Source organism: Rhineura floridana, chromosome 2 (assembly GCF_030035675.1).
Source record: "Rhineura floridana isolate rRhiFlo1 chromosome 2, rRhiFlo1.hap2, whole genome shotgun sequence".
Taxonomy (NCBI): domain Eukaryota; kingdom Metazoa; phylum Chordata; class Lepidosauria; order Squamata; family Rhineuridae; genus Rhineura; species Rhineura floridana.
In genome coordinates, this window is record NC_084481.1 from 78107498 (window position 1) to 78123901 (window position 16404).

Here is a 16404-nt window from a genome sequence, read left to right on the forward strand (position 1 = left end):
CCCTATTGGTGCTTAGGAGGCGATAAGGGAGGAGGTGGAGAGCGAGACAGGGTGGAGAAAACAATTGACAGGAGTGGAAGGAGAAAAGAGCTGGAAGCAATATATATACAAAAATATGTGTGTTGGGGTATCATCATTGCTGGGGGTGGGGTGGGGTGAGGGGATGTGAGATTCTGTTATGCCATTCTGTTAATCTTATGGGGGGGGAATTCTACTACCCTCTGTGTGTGTGTGCTTATTTTTAATGTTGTTTTAGGCTACTTAGATGTGCAGCAGCCAAGGCCAGCACCTTGTAGACATTTTTTAAAAAAGTAACTAAAATGTAATTGTAGCAATTACTTTTGAGTAAAAGTAAAGTAATCAGTTACTCTCAGAGCTATTGTAATTGTAACAGTAATTACTACTTTTTGGGGGCCATGTAACTGTAATTTATTACTTTTAAAAAGTAATATTCCAAGCTCTGGTCTGGTGCTACTCACATCCTCTTTAATTCACATGGTTCTCATTACGTTACTGGCAAACAGAAGCTATCATGTAGTTTCCCCCCTGTAAATCCGTACTAACCCAATCCTCTCATAATCAGAAAAGGGAAGGAAAAAACATCTTCAGTCTGTATTTCTACGGCTTGCAGATGCACGGAGTGAAGATTTTTTCCCCCTTTTTTGGATTATCAGAGGATTGGGTTAGTACAGATTTACAGGGGGAAAACTGCATGATAGCTTCTGTTTGCCATTAATGTCATGTGAACCATGCGAATGAAAAGGGGATGTGAGTAGCACCAGACACACACTAAATCACCATGTAGATGAGCTCCAAGTTTCAAGACCTTATTTGAATCCCACAGCCAGTCACGGGTGTAGTTTTGAGGCTTGTTTTTTTGTTTTGTTTTTAAAGGAAGTTCATATTCTACAAAGCATCTCCAGACAACACATTTCCCTAAGGACCATATGCAGCTCATGAGTCACGTCTTGCCCAGACTACTTGATGCCGCACAATATTCAACAGAGCAAAACAAATCAGAAAAGCCTTGTAATCTGCCACTGAAATCCAGATAGAAAATGGAATCTTAAGTGTTGTGGATTCAGAAGAGAATCTTCCACAAGGAAACAAGTCTTCATACATCTCCTCAGTAAAAAATACTCCAGGGGATAATAATATTCAGGGCACAGGCTGCACACAGCTAATGAAGGGGGCACATTTAGCTTTCAGATCCATAATCTCAATTCCTGATGAGGTAAGCGTTAGCTTTCCAGTTACCTCCAAGTGAGCAATTAGCTCTTTCCTACATAAGATCCATCACATTTTACTCAGATTTGGGGCGGAAGGTCTCCTGTCCGCCTGAGGGCTGGGCTTCATCAGCTGCAGCACTTGAGTGAATCCACTGACATCATTAGGAAATGAGCAGCTGTGATGCTTCTGTGACTGAAGATGTTTTCTTAAGTGCCACTGCCGCCATTTTCTGTTAATCTCCTGTTGGACCTAAACAAAAGGTTTCACAGCAGTTAAGGAAGGCCCTTTGCTTTCCTCAGAGTGCCTGAAGGAGTTGACAGATGAGGTTCATTTCCCAGCTCAGTTTTTGAATGTGTGGGCCAAAAAGATACAGAACCAAACTTACGTCATATTCCCTTTACATTCAATCCGTGTAACTCTGGCAGATTTATAGGGTATAGTATCTCTACCTCCATTTGATGTGCTGATTAGCAATGCTGTAGGTATTATACATGGGCTCTTTAATCAAAGCATAATTGTCTCCCTAAAGCAGGGATGGGGAACCTGTGGCCCTCCCAGATGTTGCTGAACTACAACTCCCATGATCTCTGACCATTGGTCATGCTGGCTGCGGATGATGAGGGCTGTAGTCATGGGACCCCAATGGAATGCTGGTCTAAGGAGTGGGCAGATTTGTACAGTCGTCTACGGCAATCTTTCAGGGACAGCAGCAAAAGCACACCGATCCAAATTTTCTTGAGAAAGCTAGGTTCTAGGGCAGATGTCAGGAACCTCTGAGCCTCCAGATGCTGATGAACCAATATTCCCTTCATCCCAGACTATAGACTATGCTGGCTGTGGCTGATGGGAGGGTGAAACCCAATGACATGTGGAGGGCCACAGGTTCTGCAGCCGGGCCATAAAGAAAGAGTTGTGAGCTTTTGCTGCTCTGTGCCTTTAACAAGAGCCTAATACATTGATATTTAGCTAGTGAAGAGTCTCTCTCTCTCTCCACAACCACCCCCATTTTTCTTTAAGCCAGGTAGTACAGGAGCAAAATGGGGGGGGGGAGGGGCAACCTACCAAAGAACTGCAAAGAAAGACGCAAACTCTGTTCCTTCCATTTGTCTTTGTTTTGCATGTCCCTACACCCAACTCCAAAGTGGGCCTCATTGCTTCCTTGGTCTAATTGTTCATTAGGGTTGCTTCTCTCCTTTTCTGAAGGCTTATACTGACAGGTGAGGGAGGGGTAGGAGCTTGGTTCTACATGTTTCCTCAGTATGATGGAAACAAGCAAATAAGAAGAAAATGTGCCTTAATTTTTAGTAAATTTCAGTATGAGGGAAACTCACCTCCCCATTAAGAAAACAGTAAAGGACAGCCACAGCAAAGCCCTGCAAACAAAACAGGCACATGTCAATTATGAGATATGCAACTGCAAATGGCAGATCAGCGCTCCAGAGTAAATATGGAAGCAAGAAAAATTCATGTAAACCTTCCAGACATGCAGTGTGCTGCCAGTTGTGAAGACCAGACTGCAGGGTTGAAAGACTGAGTGATTTACAGAGCAAAACAAACTGGGGCCAGAGAAGAGAACAGCGGCAAATCCACTGCCACATCCCAAGCCCTGCCAGATCACATTGTGTCATTTCCTATATATACACAAAAGTATATATAAGAGCATGTACTGTGGCCACACCTGCCACTGACTTGTGTCCCCCACCCAGAGGGCTGACCAATGGTAAATGTGGCAGTTAGGCCAAAAAATGTTAGCCATCCCTGTCCTAGTTACTTAAGAATACATCCCTTTGCCATCCCATTATATATCTGCTCTAAAAACCTGGGCCTGAAAAATATTCAAGTTTGCCAACTCTTATCTGTTCCAACTACGGAAGAAGGACAGGACTTCTTTCATCTGAAGAAGGTGAAGACCTTTCAGTAGATAAATAAATTACCTGAAAAGATCCTATGGCTTTTTCAAACAAAGCCTGAATCTCCATGGTGCCATTCGTGGTATCAAAAGGGAAAAAGGCAAAGATGATGTAATGGACTCCGAAGAGAGGGATGAGTACAAGTGTGGATTTAGCGAGTCTCCTAGGAGTAAAGACAGAGATAACTGGACAAAACAGAAATGTAGAAATGTACATTGTTATGCCTAAAGAGTGTGAGCTTCATATTAACCCCAGTTCACAGCCTTACCATGCTGAAAATGCAAAGAACTCAATTTCAGCAGTTTATTATTTATATATATTAGTGGGTTTTTTAAAAAAGAAACTCAAAGCGCCTTACAACATTAAAAACAGATATAAAAACAAGAATAAATAAAATACTCATGAAAAACATAAAAACATTATCTAACTCCTCCTTAACTGACTAAAAAAACCCAGAAAATTAAACTCCAAAGGCCTGGGTGAATAAAAATGTTTTTACCTGTTGCCTAAAAACTGGCAATGATGGTGCCAGGCAGGCCTTCCTGGGAGAAAATTCAGGGGCAACACAGACCTGCCTCTTAAAATCAGTGGCACCACTAGGGTTGCACTACAGGTCACAGGTCTGGGACCTGTAGCAGCAATCCCTGCAATCTCTTTCCTTGTTATAGCAGTTTCTACAGAATGCAGGTGCTCCTGGCTGCCATTGGAGTAAAGCTCCAGACAGTTGTACCTGCCACCTCTAAGTCTTCAAGATATTAGGGAGACTGACCCACCAGACAGCAACAAAATCTCTATATAAAATATTTTTGGGGAAAAGAGATTAGAATATGTGGCCCATTTGTTCCCTTCCCGACGAGGGATGGGGGAGAAATTTGATTCATTTCTCATTTAAAGCCAAATTTACCAAATCCACACTTTCAGGAACAACACGAGAACCAAAAGCGAAATTCACACTTATCCAAATTTGGCAATGCAGTTCTCCAACTAAGCAGTGTTTACAAAAATGGATATGTACATAATCCATTGGTGGTTGCTGGCCAGCTCCAGGCGCTCTTGAATGAAACCGATTATCTAGATCCGTTTCAATCCAGTTTTAGGCCCGGTTTTGGCACCGAAACAGCCTTGGTCGCCCTGTATGATGACCTTTGTCGGGAGAGGGACAGGGGGAGTGTGACTCTGTTGATTCTCCTTGATCTCTCAGCAGCGTTTGATACCATCGCCCATGGTATCCTTCTGGGGAGACTCGCGGAGTTGGGTGTCGGGGGCACTGCTTGGCAGTGGTTCCGCTCCTACTTCGCGGACCGTCACCAGAAGGTAGTGCTTGGGGAACATCACTCGACACCCTGGACTCTCCATTGTGGAGTCCCTCAGGGGTCGGTCTTGTCCCCCATGCTTTTCAACATCTACATGCAGCCGCTGGGTGCGGTCATCAGGAGTTTTGGAGTGCGTTGCCATCAATATGCTGATGACACGCAGCTCTATTTCTCCTTTTCATCTTCTTCAGGTGAGTCTGTTGATGTGCTGAACCGTTGCCTGACCGCGATAATGGACTGGATGAGAGCTAATAAACTGAGACTCAATCCAGACAAGACCGAGACACTGCTGGTGAACGCCTTCCCTGCTCAGATGGTGGATGTTCACCCTGTTCTGGATGGGGTTACACTCCCCCTGAAAGAACAGGTACGTAGTTTGGGGGTTCTTTTCGATTCTTCCTTGTCTCTCGAGGCCCAAGTGGCCTCGGTGGCACGGAATGCATTTTACCATCTTCGTCTGGTAGCCCAACTACGCCCCTATCTGGACAGGGACGACCTCGCCTCCGTTGTTCATGCTCTGGTAACTTCAAGATTGGATTACTGTAATGCGCTCTACGTAGGGCTGCCCTTGAAGACAGTTCAGAAGTGTCAGCTGGTGCAGAACGCGGCTGCCAGACTATTGACGAGGACCAGTCGGTCTTCGCATATAACACCTATTCTGGCGCGTCTGCACTGGCTTCCTATTTGCTTCCGGGCGAGATTCAAGGTGCTGGTTTTGACCTATAAAGCCTTACACGGCGTGGGACCTCAATACCTTGTGGAACGCCTCTCTCGCTATGAACCTACCCGTTCACTTCATTCAGAATCTAAGACCCTCCTCCGGGTACCAGCTCATCGGGAAGCCCGGAGGGTGGTTACTAGATCTAGGGCCTTTTCTGTGGTGGCCCCTGAGTTGTGGAACAGCCTCCCTGAAGAGGTACGCCTGGCGCCTACACTTCTATCTTTCTGGCGCCAGGTAAAGACCTTTTTATGCTCCCAGGCATTTTAATCTTTTAATTTTCTTAATCTTTCTACTTTTAACTTGTATCCTTCTTAATTTGTGTTCTATTTCGTTTTTGTTGTGCTTTCTGTTGTTTGTTTGTACATGTTTTTGTGATTTTTTACTATGATATATTGTATTTTATCTTGTTTGTTCACCGCCCTGAGAGCTATTCTGCTAAGGGCGGTATATAAATTGAAATAATAAATAAATAAATAATAAATAATAGGGAACAGTGTACACAAAAATGACTATATTCATGAAAATAACAAACAAAAATGCATTATATTAGGAAAAATTGCATACAAAAATGATTAGTTCCACTTTGGTTTCCCAGCAACTGGTACTCAGGCACCTCTGGTGCCTCTGATCCTGGAGGCAGCATACAGCCATCCTAACAGGAGCCACTGATCTCCTCCATGAATCTGCCTAATCCCCTTTTAAAAATGTAAATGTACTGCCTTCAAGTCAATTCCGACTTATGGCGACCCTCTGAATAGGGTTTTCATGAGGCTGAGAGGCAGTGACTGGCCCAAGGTCACCCAGTGAGCTTCATGGCTATGTGGAGATTCGAACCCTGGTCTCCCGGGTCATAGTCCAACACCTTAACCACTACACCACATTGGCTTTTAAAGCTGTGTAAATTAGTGGTTATCACCATCACATCTTGTAGAAGTGAATTTCATATTTCCAACACTGTGGTATGTAAAGAAGTATTTCCTTTTGTCTGTCCTGAATCTCTCACCCTTCAGTTTCATTGGACAGCCCAGGTTGTAATATTACAAGACAGGGAGGAAAACGTTTCTCCATCAACTTTCTTCGCACCATGCACAGGGCTTTGCACCCAGTTCTGTGCTCTGATGCTGCCACTACTACATAAGATCATAATCTTATCTACATAAGATCAGGATCTTTTAAATGGCAGGACAGGCACACTTGGAACCATTTTGTTGGGGTGTATATCACTGAGGCAGCTAACTAGACAAGTTTATCTGTGAAACATGTCTTTGCAGATAAGCAGGTAGAACATCTGTGCACTGGGATCTTTTACTGTTGTACTTATCTGTGAAGCTTAAAGCAAACCAACCAACCAGATATCTTACTTATATTGACTGGAATCCTTGTTCCTTCCACCTGGCCATCTAAGCTTGCTCATTAGAATTCTTACAATATTAAGAAACAGAATGAAATTGATCTGCAAAAAGAATGAAAAGCTGGTATTAATGTTCACCATTTGAAAGACACGTCAGTTACTCTCTTCAATTCAACCTACATCCCAGAAATCAGCTGTGAAATAGACTTACAACAATAGAGACCACCACAGGGCCTTGAATGAGCCACAGGGCATATGTCAGGTGAGTATCCCAGCATCTGTAAAGACAGCAAAATTAATTATGCTTTTCAAATCAGTGAGTAACTCCTGCTGACAAACATTATGTTACCAAAACTTGTCTTAGAAGAAAAATATCACAAAGCAACAAGCCCATCAGATGTGAGCTGACATCCATTGTGTTCATGGAAATTAGACCAAGTGCATGAAACTATTAAAAAATCTTGAGTGCGCACAAGAAGCAGGGGAAGCAGAAAAAGACTTTTTTTGTTTGCTTTGTTAAGCAAAGAGTCACGATTCAGAGAAGCTCAATAAATCAGCAATGCCCTAGCCATTCCTTCCTCAGCCTCGTGCCCTCAACAACTCCCATCAGCCTCAGCCAGCATGGCCAATGGTCATGGGATGATCGGAGTTATAGTCCAAGATATCTGGGGAGCACCAGGATGGGGGAGATCAGCCTAGTCCAGGGGTGGGGAACTAGAACCATCCTGATCCTTATATCCCCCACCCCGTTGGGTGGGGTCACAATGTCATCAAGTGACCCATTTTTGCCCATGTGGCAAAAATATGAAATCAAATTTGAAATCATAGTTTGAAACCAAACTATGCAGGCAAAGGCACAACACCATGCAAGTCCTAATGATCAGCTGATTGCCTGGGCTTGCAAAGCACTGTGGGGGCTGCAAGCCCTCTTTCTGCCCAGCCACATGTTTACCTGCCTCACACTTGATGTCATACATGACATCAGATATAGGGCAGGTGGCCGTGACTTGGCCAAAATGGCTGAGGGAGACCTGGTGGGTCTAATTCGGCCTGTGGGCCAGAGTCTTCCCACTCCTGCCCTAGTCATATGGTATAGCAGAAACAAAAAATCATAAGCATGATCAATCACACATCTGTTGTTCTGTGTGTCTAAAAGTGGACTCACACATGTATGTTCATCAAGCTGTGGTGACAACTGTGGAATTATGGTAAATTGCATATATGAAAAAGCCACGGTAACACAATCACCAATGACAGTGCTCATATCAAACCACAGGGCTTTTTCATGGAACCCCTTTACACATTCAGCTGTGAGTCATTTAGGGATGGGTCACTTGTGTGGACTAACGGACAGAAGCTTAAACAGGGGAGATCTGGTTTAAATCCCTTCTTAGCCCTAATGCCAAATACTCCTTTGAGGACAGACCCCTGTAACTGAACTGTACGCCTCCTTCTTCCGAGAAGAGCATTGATATAGTGAGCATAACAGAGACCTGGTGGAATGGAGAAAACCAGTGGGATACGGTTATCCCTGGATATAAACTATATCGGAAGGACAGGGAAGGACGTATTGGTGGCGGAGTCGCTCTATACGTGAAAGAAGGCATTGAATCCAGCAAGCTCGAAACCCCAAAAGAGGCAGACTCCTCCACAGAACCGTTGTGGGTGGTGATACCGTGCCCCAGGAGGGATTTAATAATGGGAATGATCTATCGTCCCCCTGATCAAAATGCTCAGGGAGACCTTGAGATGAGATACGAAATTGAGGAAGCATCCAAACTAGGAAATGTAGTAGTAATGGGTGACTTCAACTACCCAGACATAGACTGGCTGCATATGTGTTCCAGTCATGACAAAGAAGCAAAATTTCTAGATATCTTAAATGACTGTGCCCTAGACCAGTTGGTCATGGAACCGACCAGAGGGACGGCAACCCTGGACTTAATCCTCAATGGGGACCGGGACCTGGTGCAAGATGTAAGTGTTGTCGAACCGATTGGGAGCAGTGACCATAGTGATATTAAATTAAACATGCATGTAAATGGCCAATTGCCAAGAAAATCCAACATGGTCACATTTGACTTCAAAAGAGGAAACTTCACAAAAATGAGGGGATTGGTAAAAAGAAAGCTGAAGAACAAAGTCCAGAGGGTCACATCACTCAAAAATGCTTGGAAGTTGTTTAAAAACACTATATTAGAAGCTCAACTGGAGTGCATACCGCAGATCAGAAAAGGTACCGCCAGGGCCAAGAAGATGCCAGCATGGTTAACGAGCAAAGTCAAGGAAGCTCTCAGAGGCAAAAAGTCATCCTTCAGAAAATGGAAGTCTTGTCCGAATGAGGAAAATAAAAAGGAACACAAACTCTGGCAAAAGAAATGCAAGAAGACAATAAGGAATGCTAAAAAAGAATTTGAGGAGCACATTGCTAAGAACATAAAAACCAACAACAAAAAATTCTATAAATACATTCAAAGCAGGAGACCATCTAGGGAGGTGATTGGACCCTTGGATGATAAGGGAGTCAAAGGTGTACTAAAGAACGATAAGGAGATTGCAGAGAAGCTAAATGAATTCTTTGCATCTGTCTTCACAGTGGAACATATAGGGCAGATCCCTGAACCTGAACTAACATTTGCAGGAAGAGATTCTGAGGAACTGAGACAAATAGCGGTAACGAGAGAGGAAGTTCTAGGTTTAATGGACAGTATAAAAACTGACAAATCACCGGGCCCGGATGGCATCCACCCGAGAGTTCTCAAAGAACTCAAATGTGAAATTGCTGATCTGCTAACTAAAATATGTAACTTGTCCCTCAGGTCCTCCTCCGTGCCTCAGGACTGGAAAGTGGCAAATGTAACGCCAATATTCAAAAAGGGTCCAGAGGTGATCCTGGAAATTACAGGCCAGTTAGCTTAACTTCTGTCCCTGGAAAACTGGTAGAAAGTATTATTAAAGCTAGATTAACTAAGCACATAGAAGAACAAGCTTTGCTGAAGCAGAGCCAGCATGGCTTCTGCAAGGGAAAGTCCTGTCTCAGTAACCTATTAGAATTCTTTGAGAGTGTCAACAAGCATATAGAGGTGATCCAGTGGACATAGTGTACTTAGACTTTCAAAAAGCGTTTGACAAGGTACCTCACGTAAGACTTCTGAGGAAGCTTAGCAGTCATGGAATAAGAGGAGAGGTCCTCTTGTGGATAAGGAATTGGTTAAGAAGCAGAAAGCAGAGAGTAGGAATAAATGGACAGTTCTCCCAATGGAGGGCTGTAGAAAGTGGAGTCCCTCAAGGATCGGTATTGAGACCTGTACTTTTCAACTTGTTCATTAATGACCTAGAATTAGGAGTGAGCAGTGAAGTGGCCAAGTTTGCTGACGACACTAAATTGTTCAGGGTTGTTAAAACAAAAAGGGATTGCGAAGAACTCCAAAAAGACCTCTCCAAACTGAGTGAATGGGCGGAAAAATGGCAAATGCAATTCAATATAAACAAGTGTAAAATTATGCATATTGGAGCAAAAAATCTTAATTTCACATATATGCTCATGGGGTCTGAACTAGCGGTGACCGACCAGGAGAGAGACCTCGGGGTTGTAGTGGACAGCACGATGAAAATGTCGACCCAGTGTGCGGCAGCTGTGAAAAAGGCAAATTCCATGCTAGGGATAATTAGGAAAGGTATTGAAAATAAAACAGCCAATATCATAATGCCGTTGTATAAATCTATGGTGCGGCCGCATTTGGAATACTGTGTACAGTTCTGGTCGCCTCATCTCAAAAAGGATATTATAGAGTTGGAAAAGGTTCAGAAGAGGGCAACCAGAATGATCAAGGGGATGGAGCGACTCCCTTATGAGGAAAGGTTGCAGCATTTGGGGCTTTTTAGTTTAGAGAAAAGGCGGGTCAGAGGAGACATGATAGAAGTGTATAAAATTATGCATGGCATTGAGAAAGTGGATAGAGAAAAGTTCTTCTCCCTCTCTCATAATACTAGAACTCATGGACATTCAAAGAAGCTGAATGTTGGAAGATTCAGGACAGACAAAAGGAAGTACTTCTTTACTCAGCGCATAGTTAAACTATGGAATTTGCTCCCACAAGATGCAGTAATGGCTACCAGCTTGGATGGCTTTAAAAGAAGATTAGACAAATTCATGGAGGACAGGACTATCAATGGCTACTAGCCATGATGGCTGTGCTGTGCCACCCTAGTCAGAGGCAGCATGCTTCTGAAAACCAGTTGCCGGAAGCCTCAGGAGGGGAGAGTGTTCTTGCACTCGGGTGCTGCTGGTGGGCTTCCCCCAGGCACCTGGTTGGCCACTGTGAGAACAGGATGCTGGACTAGATGGGCCACTGGCCTGATCCAGCAGGCTCTTCTTTTGTTCTTATGTTCTTAACCTATAGCTCTTTCTCTTGTAGTGTGGCTTCATTCAGTGGTGTGGCGGGTGCCCATCGGGACTGGTAGCAGGGAAGGCAAAGAGAGCAACAGTAGGTGGAGCCAGAGCCAACGGTGGGCAGAACCACCCCTGACTGGTTGGAAGTAAGAAGGCAGGCAGGTGGGGCAGTGCCCCATTTGTCCTAATGGACCAGCCTCCATGGCTTCATCGACTCTCTGAAGTCCTCACAATAACATTGGAATATGGCTGCTGGTCTGAAACATTTTTATTTCTGATACCATATTTCAACACCTCTCTAAAGACAAAGTCCAGAGGCCTCGAAGTAATGCAGCTGAGTCAGCTCCTTATCCTTTGACTTGAAGTTCTGAAAACACTTCCCTGTTTTTCAAGATAATATTGCATTTTTTGTCTGATGTAGCCTTTGCAAGCAAGCAAGCAAGAACAAACAAAACACAAACAGCCTCCCCCTGCTGGGCAGGAAATGATCGTAATTTAATAAACATACGCCAGTACATTTTCAAAGCCTTTAAGGTACTACAAGATTGTTGTTTTTGCCACAAGAGGCTAAACACAGCCACCCTTCTGGAACTTATTATCACAATAACCACAGCCATACAGATACAGCAGCTACCCACTCTTGCCATTGTAATGCAGAGAGCGGCTGATATAGGGGTGTCTTTCTTTTTTTTTTATTATATATAGTTTTTATTCAAATTTTTCCAAAAAACAAACAAAACAAAGTAAGAAAAAACATAACAATACTACAACAAAAAATAAAAATAAAATGGTTGACTTCCGATTTGTCACAGATCAGCTATAAGTATATAATATACATCAAACCTGTCCCTTAATATGTACATACAGAATCCCTTTTCTCCATAAGCTGTCTTAATTAATCATCAAATCCCAGTATCATCATTTTATTTTGATCTTTCGACAAAAAGTCTAAGAGAGGCTTCCAATCCTTAAGGAATGTATCTGTCGATTTTTCTCTAAGTAAACACGTCAATTTATCCATTTCTACTAAGTCCATTAATTTCAGTAGCCATTCTTCCATTGTTGGTATTGATTCCATTTTCCACTTTTGTGCATATAATAATCTTGCTGCCGTAATCATATATAATAATATTCTTCCATATTTCTTTTCTATTTGTTTATCCATAAAACCCAGTAAAAAAAATTCTGGTTTTGACTGAATATTTATCTTTAAAATTTTTTGCATCTTCCTACCTATCTGTGCCCAGAATAATTTCGCCTTTTTACATGACCACCACATATGATAAAAAGATCCTTCTTGTTGTTTACATTTCCAACAAACATTAGAGACATTACTATACATTTTTGACAGCTTTTCTGGAGTCATGTACCAACGGTACATCATTTTATAAAAATTTTCTTTAAGATTATAACATAATGTAAATTTCAAGCCTTTTTTCCACATATTTTCCCATTGATCCATTTGTATGTTATGACCAAAATTTTTTGCCCACTTTACCATGCACTCTTTTACTTGTTCTTCCTCCATATCCATTTTCAATAAAAGTTTATACATTTTTGCAATTATGTTTTCATCATTTGTATACAAACCTATTTCAAAATCAGATTTACTTATTTCAAACCCATACATTTTCTTGTCCATTTTATATCTTTCTAACAATTGTAAATAGGCAAACCAATGAAAACTATATCCTTCCTTTATCAATTGTTCTCTCTCTTTCATTGTGTATTCTCCATGTACATTTTCTAATAGTTCTTGATAAGTTAACCATTTCTCTTTTCCAGACATTTCTCTTCTATAAAACGCTTCTTGACTTGAGACACATAATGGTATTTTCGAATAAAACCTTGGTTTGTATCTATTCCATATTTTCAACAGAGAACGTCTTATAAAATGATTGTTAAAGTCTACGTTTACTTTTACTTTGTCATACCATAGATATCCATGCCATCCCCACTTCAGATTGTGGCCCTCCAAATCCAATAGTCTTTTATTCCTCAATAAGATCCATTCCTTTATCCAGACTAAACAGCAGGCAGCAAAATAAAGTCTCAAATTTGGTAATCCCAGTCCTCCTCTTTCTTTAGCGTCTTGAAGTAATTTAAATTTAACTCTTGGTTTTTTTCCTTGCCATACAAATTTAGAAATATCTTTTTGCCATTGTTTAAAAGGTAAATCAGAGGATATTACAGGTATTGTTTGAAACAAAAACATCATTCTCGGTAATACATTCATTTTTATCACAGATATTCTACCCATTAATGACAGTTGTAGTTTATCCCATCTTAGCAAGTCTTTCTTAATCTCTGTCCATAATTTTTCGTAATTATTATGAAAGAGCTTTGAGTTTTTATTTGTCATGATGATGCCTAGATATTTCAACTTTTTTTCTATTGTAAAATCTGTCTTGTCCATTAACTCTTTCTGTTCCCTTAAAGTTAAATTTTTCACCAACATCTTTGTTTTTTGATTGTTGATCTTAAATCCTGCTAACGGTCCAAATTCTTTTAATTTGTCCATCAATATATGAATTCCTTCCAAAGGGTTTTCTAGTACAATTATCAAATCATCAGCAAATGCTCTCAATTTATATTCTTCTTTTTTTATTTTTAATCCCGAAATCCTTTTATCTTGCCTTATATCTCTAAGCAGCACTTCTAAAACCAGAATAAATAAAAGGGGAGATAATGGACATCCCTGTCTTGTACCCTTTTGTATTTCACATGAATCCGTTAAATCTCCATTAACAATTATCTGGGCCTTCTGTGATGTATAAATCGATCTGATCCATTTTATAAAGTTGTCTCCAAAATCCATTTGCTCCAAAACCTGGAACATAAATTTCCAATTCAAATTATCAAATGCTTTTTCAGCATCTAAAAAAATCAAAGCTGCTTGTTTATCATTTCGTTGTTCTAAATATTCCAACACATTCAAAACATTCCTGACGTTGTCACGTAATTGTCTTTTAGGTAAAAACCCTGATTGATCTTCCTGAATAAATTGTTGCAATATTATTTTCAATCTTTCAGCCAAAATCATTGTAAAAATTTTATAGTCATTATTCAGTAGAGATATTGGCCGATAATTTTTTGTTTTAGTTAAATCTTGGTCCTCTTTAGGTATTAATGTTATATTAGCATTTTTCCAACTATCCGGTATCTTTCCCTCTTGCAAAATAGAATTCATTGTAGACTGTAAGGGTAGCAAGAGTTCTTCCTCCAAACATTTATAATACATTGCAGATAGCCCATCTGGTCCTGGCGCCTTTCCTAATTTAATTTCATTTATAGCTTCAGATATCTCTCTTGACGTAATAGGGCCATTAATAACTTGTCTCTGAAAATCTGTAATTTTCGGCAAATTCTGTTTAGATAAATACTCTTCTATTTTTTCAGATGGAATTTCTTGACACTTATACAATGTTGAGTAATATTGATGAAAAATCTTTTTGATTTTTACATTATCTGTCAGCGTCTCATCTCCTTCTTGTATCTTTAAAATAATATTTTTTGACGTTCTTTTCTTAATTTATATGCTAACCATTTCCCAGGTTGTCTTTCTTAAAGGTCCTGCTGCTGCTCTGGTGTTCAGATGAAAATCCTGGCTATTCTAGTTTATTAATTTTTTAAAAAAAGAGCTTCAGGCCCTGAAGGTTAGAAATGGTTTGGGGATAGGAAAAAAAATATGAAAATGGTTTGGAAGTAGACTAACTGGCATGCATGTAGGACCACATGTTGGCTTGAGACAAAATGTGTCTGGGTAGGTGGAGAGGAGGAAGAAAGGTTTTTTTATGAGGAGGCTGTAGATATTTTTACATTGGCCAGGCATTTGTATAATGGGGCAAACTATTTTTAGGTATGAGTTCACCAATATTATCTGCTGCTGAATTGTCGCTGTTATCACTTTGTGGCTTAAATGATGTGTTGTTTTGTATAATCGAAAAAATCATTCCCAGGGTGGGTCATAGGCACAACAAAACAATCCATTTAACAAAAAAAAAAATGCTTCAATTCTATGCCATCATAACACATCAGCAAAAATAAAAACATGATAATTAACTAACAATCTGCAGAATTGCACAGCAGATTCACCTTTTCAAAATCAATTAACCACCAACTCTGCACAAATGCCTAAGGAAGTAAACATGGTTTGAGATTGTCCTGCCCAGAGCCCGACACAGGAGATGGAGGCAAGACTGGCAATAATTCTTGCTTTATTAGAGTCACGGTTACATCAAAAGCAGTACGTTTCATAGGCCTAACTAGGCTGGCTCACTACTGATGTTAACTAAGCATTCTCTGTGGCGTGTGGAGTAAGTTGACTCAGCACCTCAATCAGGGGGGCACCGCCTTAAGTAGGGATGGTCTTTGCCCATAATCTCCGACTCCACCCTCTGACTGCCCGCTTCTCGCATCATCTCGCGCAGGGTGAGGAGGGGCAAGCCTCCGACTGCTCATTGGACAGTAAATGCTCACTAGGTGCCGGCTCGACTTCAGGAGGCGGGGAGCAAATTGGCGGGGAAGCATCTGAGGGTCCAGGCAGGGAGTCCTGGGGGGGTGGAGTTGGCGCGTGCACGAGATCACTCCCCAACGGCTCTGGCGGAGCGCTTGCAAGTGGCAAGGCGCCTTCATGTGGAGCAGGGTCTAGGTCACCCGGGAGATTGTCCAGAGAAACTGGAGGGCTGCTAGTGCTCCCCGCTCCCTCAAAGCTCTCAAAAGTCTCATCCTCCTCTGCCCACACTCCCTGATGCGCTTGGGATAGCTGGGGCTCAGCAGAGATGGTGCTGAAATGAAAGAAGGATCACGCCAGCCATACTTTAGAGGGTAGGTTATTCCATAACTGGGGCACTGCCCTCAAGTAGGAGTCTTCCTAGTGAAACAGATTTGAAACTCAAAAGAAGGAATTGACACATTGACTGCTTAAGCATTTGTCTCAGAATTCTCTTCTTGTCTCAGAGTTTCAGAACACAGCAAGAAAATAGGATTGTAGCTATTTGAAGCCAATTGCCAAAGGTTACATGCTGAAGCAACACTAATAAATACTGAGCTTGGAAAGCTGTAATGAAAACACGGCTTACCCAACATTCTCATGTAATAGTCTGGCTATGACCCATGCAATTACAAATAAGGTGGGAGTGCCTGCAATGGAGGAAAAAAACCCATACTCATATATTGCACAAGAGAAATCAGTAACTATCTGTATATTTTGACACAACAGCAAACCCCAGTGGCTCTGTGCCAACCAGTTCTGAAGCAAAATGTGGCCACCCAAAAACAGAAGAAAAGTTCTAGCATACCCAGGGCAATAGCAAGGTATGCACAAGCACAGAACTTTTAAAACCCACCTCCCATCAAAAGGGGACCAAAAAAAAAAAAAAACCCTGGGCAAACAATTGCTGAGGTCTATGCATGTATGTTCTTAGCTTTCTTTTTTTTAAAAAAACGGTATCTTAGGTGTATCTAGGGCTCATGTGAGAGAATCA

General features: G+C 41.5%; 1 protein-coding gene across 1 annotated transcript in view; it reads right to left on the bottom strand.

Annotated features, from left to right (window-relative positions):
- Window positions 1-1211: 1211 nt before the first annotated feature.
- SCTR (secretin receptor) overlaps window positions 1212-16404 on the bottom strand; it is a 31261-nt gene continuing 16068 nt past the window's right edge. Inside the window, exons 8-13 of the mRNA XM_061612708.1 lie at window positions 16000-16060; window positions 6737-6803; window positions 6536-6627; window positions 3165-3303; window positions 2562-2603; window positions 1212-1479 (exon numbers count right to left, since the gene is read on the bottom strand). Coding sequence (XP_061468692.1) covers window positions 1297-1479; window positions 2562-2603; window positions 3165-3303; window positions 6536-6627; window positions 6737-6803; window positions 16000-16060 — 584 coding nt within the window. The 3' untranslated portion in view covers window positions 1212-1296. The remainder of the gene's footprint in view (window positions 1480-2561; window positions 2604-3164; window positions 3304-6535; window positions 6628-6736; window positions 6804-15999; window positions 16061-16404) is intronic.